Source organism: Lactuca sativa, chromosome 9 (genome assembly GCF_002870075.4).
Source record: "Lactuca sativa cultivar Salinas chromosome 9, Lsat_Salinas_v11, whole genome shotgun sequence".
In the NCBI taxonomy this organism is placed as follows: Eukaryota; Viridiplantae; Streptophyta; class Magnoliopsida; order Asterales; family Asteraceae; genus Lactuca; species Lactuca sativa.
The window spans coordinates 157,840,059-157,845,697 of NC_056631.2; the positions used below are offsets into that span (position 1 = coordinate 157,840,059).

At 28.6% G+C, this 5,639-nt stretch overlaps 1 protein-coding gene across 1 annotated transcript; it reads left to right on the top strand.

The window, feature by feature from the left end:
- The first annotated feature begins 2,738 nt into the window (after positions 1 to 2,738).
- On the top strand, positions 2,739 to 4,366 carry LOC111895550 (stress-related protein). Its single transcript, XM_023891637.2, has 3 exons — positions 2,739 to 2,870; positions 3,227 to 3,448; positions 3,616 to 4,366. The coding sequence occupies exons 1-3, from the start codon at positions 2,832 to 2,834 to the stop codon at positions 4,069 to 4,071; spliced, it is 717 nt and encodes a 238-aa protein (XP_023747405.1). The 5' UTR covers positions 2,739 to 2,831; the 3' UTR covers positions 4,072 to 4,366.
- The last annotated feature ends 1,273 nt before the right edge of the window (positions 4,367 to 5,639 follow it).

The window sequence follows — 5,639 nt, forward strand, 5'->3', positions numbered from 1 at the left end:
TTATCAATATATATATATATATATATATATATATATATATATATATATATATATATATATAATATAAGGTGTATTTTCAAACCTTTTCAAAATACGAGGTTTAAATATTAGTTATCTAAATTATCATATAATTGATGAATCAATTTAAACATATTGTGAATTTATAATTATCCTTTAATTACGTTACTATTAGATGCATAAGAGATAATTCAATTTAATTTTATCTAATTGAAATTTATAAAATAGATAAATTTAGGGTTTTATGTTTTATCACACAAGGCATTCAAATTCGGAATCTTACAAAATTAATATTTGATAATTACCAAAATTAACATATAAATTTGATTAGGATGATGTAAACCCAAAATTCTGGAAACATTGAGCTCATGTTGTGAGATCAATATTTCGAAAAAAATTAGTTCGATTCAACTAATGTGTAATCAATGTTTGACAAATCTAGGCTCTGATAACACTGCTGGGTTTTATAGATAGAAAATATGTATAATGCAAAAAACAATAATCAATTAATAGGGTACTTGCATCCTACAAAAGATCTATGACATACACATTGATAACAACATACAATGAAAACTAAACTAACTTAACTCTAAGGTAAATCGAAAATTACATAGTTTAGATTACATATATTTTGATTTGTTATAGCAAACAAATCAAATCAATCCTTGAAGTTATGAAGCTTGGAAATACTAACATTAAGGAGATGATGTTTCTAATGGTTTATACTCAAACCCTAGCAACAAGAACACTTGAGGAGATAGGAGCGCAGTAAGGAATTTCGGCTATAGAAGAATAAGAAGACATGATCGAAAATATGATCCTTAAACTCCTACTTATAAGTGATAAGGAATCATTGGAAAACAATTAATTGAATATAATAGTAATATCTCAAAGTAGAAAGTTATCCAAATCCTTTAATTGCTTATCATCCAAGGCTTCCTAGAAGCCTTAAGAACCTATACAAGAATCGTCCCCATAAGGGAGGTTCTAGAAGTCTTCATTGCTTAAATTTTGAACAATGTCACCATTAGTCCCTACACGTCCAATTAATTTAATCCTAAAACTAATTCCAATTAATTTATGACTATTTCTAAATTAATAATTGTCATTTCTAATTAACATACTAATCATATAATATATTAATAAATTATTCTCTCTTACTATTTTTATTTCAACAATATATCAAATTAGTTATTGGCTTAGACAAATAAATCAACAGTAACTAAGTAATCTAATTTGCTAAATGATACAAAGTGTTGAACGCTAATACTCTTTGTAATATTTGTAATTAACCCATATTATCTAGTTAGGTCATTGTTTTGATATTCGGAAAATGACTTGTGAGGTAATTAACTTTTCGTTTTGTTTATGTTTAGGCAATTTTTTTCGCATTTGACAATTTAATTTATTAAATATGTTCACCTATTACCATTTTCAGTTGCTATCACAACTATCTCAGATGAAAACGATAAAATGTGAATATATTTAACAAGTAAAATGGTTAAATATCCATAAAAAAAAAATTTCTAAATGTGAACAATTTTTTTTTTAACAAATTTCTTAAGAATTTTTATCATTTCTTACAATATTTTTATGATATTTTTTATATAGGTTTCTCTAATAAAATAATTTAAATTTGCTTTTATATATATATATATATATATATATATATATATATATATAATATTTTCATATAATTTTCGTACACTTGCTTTTATACCAAGTTTTTTCTAAATATTTAAAATTTTTATTCCAAGTTTTTTATATTAGTTATATTTTTACATTTTCATATAGTTTTTTTTATAACTTTCATATAACTATTTCTAAACTTTCTTTTATAACATTTAAAATATTTCAAAAAGTGCTAGTTTAGAACGTCATATTAAAAAACTTAAAAAGTTAATAAACTGCTAACTAAAAAGCATAAAAAAGTTGTTACAATTTTAAAACATGTAAATTATCTATCTATCTATATATATATATATATATATATATATATATATATATATATATATATATATATATATATATATATATATATATATAGTTTTTTATTATTTTATTCTTAGATAGTATTTACTCAAAAAACATTACAAATGATTAAAAATAAAAGAAAAAAATATATAAGAGGTCATATAAAATATTTGCACAAAACAATATTCACTAATAAAAAAGCATAATTTAGAATTGATTAATATTTAATTAATTTTTATGATAGTATACAAGTTTTTGTTAAACATAAACTAATAGAAAATTGATTTTTCAAAAAGACTATAAATCAATAAATAATGAATCATTATCTATACTTTAAATAATGTTTGGAAAAATAATATAATCAAATATCAAAAATAATATCATTATTAAACGTGCAAAAAATGACTTATGAGTGTAATATTAATTACATGTTATTGTTACTAAATAACGGATAACAATAATAATATGTAGGCTTTTAACAAATTAAATAAAAATAATAATAATAATAATAATAATAATAATAATAATAATAATAATAAAATAAAAAGAAGTTTAATAAGAGATTAGCTGTTAATTAAGTCACTTTCCCTTTGATATTCCACAGACCATTTACAATGTATGGGGATCATTTTAGGCAAAAGGGATAAAAATAAAATTAGGGCCCCAGAGCAACCCATTAATTACTGTCAACCTGGACCTACAGTTCGTACATTTAAACTTTCTGCTTTTGTGACAAATTATACCTTCTCCCTGCAACCCAGTCTCTATAAATATCGATTCATCACTTAACCATCAGCTATTGATAGACAAGTACAAATTGAACCACATTCATCTTCATCATGAGCCTAGCTGACGCTTCTGTTACCGATGAACCAGAGGTTCGTTGACGTTATATTGTATTTATGTTTTTGAAAACATAATTTTGTGTTTGTATTCTTGATATATTTCATAGAACATAACTATGATTTACAGAAGTTATGGTGAAAACCGTTTGCTGAAATTTGTTGATAGCAGTTTAAAAATGTTGTTAGAGATTGTTCGGGTTCTTTTGATCCTATCAAAATCAAAAGCAAACCAATATGATGAATAAAAGTCTTTCAAGGACTATGTGAACACCTGTGTAATATATAATCCACCGCTGATTTCTGAAACTGAAACATGTTTCTCGACAAGAAATATAACATGATGAGTAGAAAAATTGATTTGGTTATTGTTTCTTGTTTTCATGCAAAAGGTTCAAAGCGAAGAAGAGAAGCTGAAGCACCTGGACTTTGTCGAAGATGCAGTACAGCAAGTAGTTGGTATTGCATCATCAGTATACGATTATGTAAAGGACAAAGTTGGTGCTATACCTGGCGTTGAGACGATAGAGACTACTGTCAAGAATGTTGTTGGCCCTGCTATTGAAAAGTTCCAAGATGTCCCTGGTGAGGTCCTCAAGTTTGTTGATCGTAAGGTCAGCTTTTCTTCCTCTTTCCTCTACAGTCTATGAAGCTAATCTTCTTCAGATTAATTCAGTACAACATGTTACGTTTTTCTCACATGCCAAACACAAGGAAAAGATCAAAAGAATATGTTCTTTCGTATTCTATAGATAATGATCTTCCTGTGACGTGATTTCAGGTTGATGAGGTACTTCCTTCTTCTGTGAAGGACGCAACAACTACAGCCAAAAGCTTCTCAACTGAAGTGGTCTCTGACGTCAAGAATAATGGTTTGGTGGAAACAGCCAAAGAACTGTTGGTAAAAATCGAGCCAGTTGCTGAGGAATATGCTTCTTCAGCTTGGGAAACTCTTAGTCAAATCCCCCTTCTCAGTAAAATCGTTAACGCTTTTGCACCAGCAGCCACTTTGGTTGCTGACAAGTACAACGAGACTGTGCAGCAAACAGCAGAAGAAGGGTACAAGGTTTCTTCATTCCTGCCATTGGTGCCCACCGAGAAGATTGCGAAGGTATTCACCATCCCTGAAGCTGAACCAGCGAAGGCTGCTGGAGGAGAAGAAGCTGCGGAAGTTGCTGGAGGAGAAGAAGCTGCGGAGGTTCCTGCGGAAGAGGGAGAAACTGTGCAGGAAGAATGATTGGCATCGATGTGTATGATGACGTGGTTTTATGTTCGTATTGTGTAATAAGGTACGTGAAAATATATTATGTTGGTTTATGGAGCCGTGTATTTCTTTTGTGAAGTGTGTAAATGAAGTCGTCATGTCGCTAGTTTCGGGCTTTCGAAAGAAAATATGTATGGTCATTGTTCCATTTACAATCAACAAAATTATACTTAAGAGTTAAGGTGTGATTATGTATACGAAAATCGTTTATGTTCGTAAGTGTTGGATTATTCTTCGAAAAATGTAATATCAAGTTTCTTTTCTTTAATCCCTTTTTATTGTAGTACAGAGTTTTATTTCGAAACTATTTGATATAAACTTAATAGACCAATACCCAAATTAATTTTAGGCGATATACAGTATATACTAGAAACCGGTCGTTTCGGCAGCTAGTTCCGTAGTTAATCCATCACGTACAAATTACTAACAAATATCTGAAAATTTTGTTCATTCTTGCAAAAAGGCATCCATAAAACGTTTCCAATCAACCGTAAACTTTTACAACAGAAGAGTTTATATGACGCTTTGCGACGTGCCTTCTTTAAGAACATACTGTTTACTGACGGATGTCATTATTATTATTATTTTTTTCGATAGATACTTTTGGTGAAAGGTTACTGCCGGTTTTTCTAGCAATTATTTGGTCGGTAAAAAATTAAAATAGTAAATTACGAAAAAAAATCCAAATGCATTAAGCAAATCCTATTTTACAAGTTCAACCATAAAGATAATAGTCACAAATATAAAAATTAGCCAATGCAACACAAGTTGTAACAAATGTGTAAACCACAAATATAACAAAGATAAGTTCAAAAAGTATCTAAACCACAAACTAGGGATCAAAATGAGTCTAAATCCAAATCGGATGGATCGGGAACCCGAAAAACCCGGAACCGGTTAATGGGATTTTGTAAAATCGGAAACCAGACCAGTATATAGGAACTAGTTCTGGGTATGGTACTGGGCAAAATAGGTCTAAAACCGAAAACTTGAAAACATCAAAGTGAGTAGGTTGGAATCGGATAAAGTGGTATAGAACCGCAAAAACCAAAAAAAAAAAAAACGGAATTTTTTTGGCAATTACTTACTTCTTAGTGCGAATTTTCATACTAATATCCTGAATTCGAGAGACTGTAAGTCATTGATATGAAACCAAAATTGTTATAATCTAAAATCATTTATAAACTATAAACTACACTCTGGAAAAACTCTATTTTAATCCGACTTTAACGAATGAGATATGTGTTAACGTTTTCACATAACACAAAGTTCAAAAGCGAATAGCTGAGAAGTTGAAAATTTTTAGTTTTGGTATCCTGTCTTCGGGGGACTGTTATTCATTTAATGTTAAACCAAAAATAACAATATTATAATCTAAACTCATGTACAAACTCTAAACTACAATTTCAGAAAAACTGTATGTGAATCCGACTTCAAACGAATTAGATATAAATGTTTTAAAACTTTCACATAATACAAAAAAACTGAAAAACTAAAAACTTCCAGCTTTGATATCTTGAATTTGGGGGACTATAAATCAT

Bases quoted from the DNA above. Each gene is read 5' to 3' on its own strand.
- LOC111895550 (XM_023891637.2), top strand. From the start codon at position 2,832: ATGAGCCTAGCTGACGCTTCTGTTACCGATGAACCAGAG. The intron at 2,871-3,226 runs GTTCGTTGACGT...TTCATGCAAAAG, and splicing joins CTGTTACCGATGAACCAGAG to GTTCAAAGCGAAGAAGAGAA. The intron at 3,449-3,615 runs GTCAGCTTTTCT...ACGTGATTTCAG, and splicing joins TCAAGTTTGTTGATCGTAAG to GTTGATGAGGTACTTCCTTC.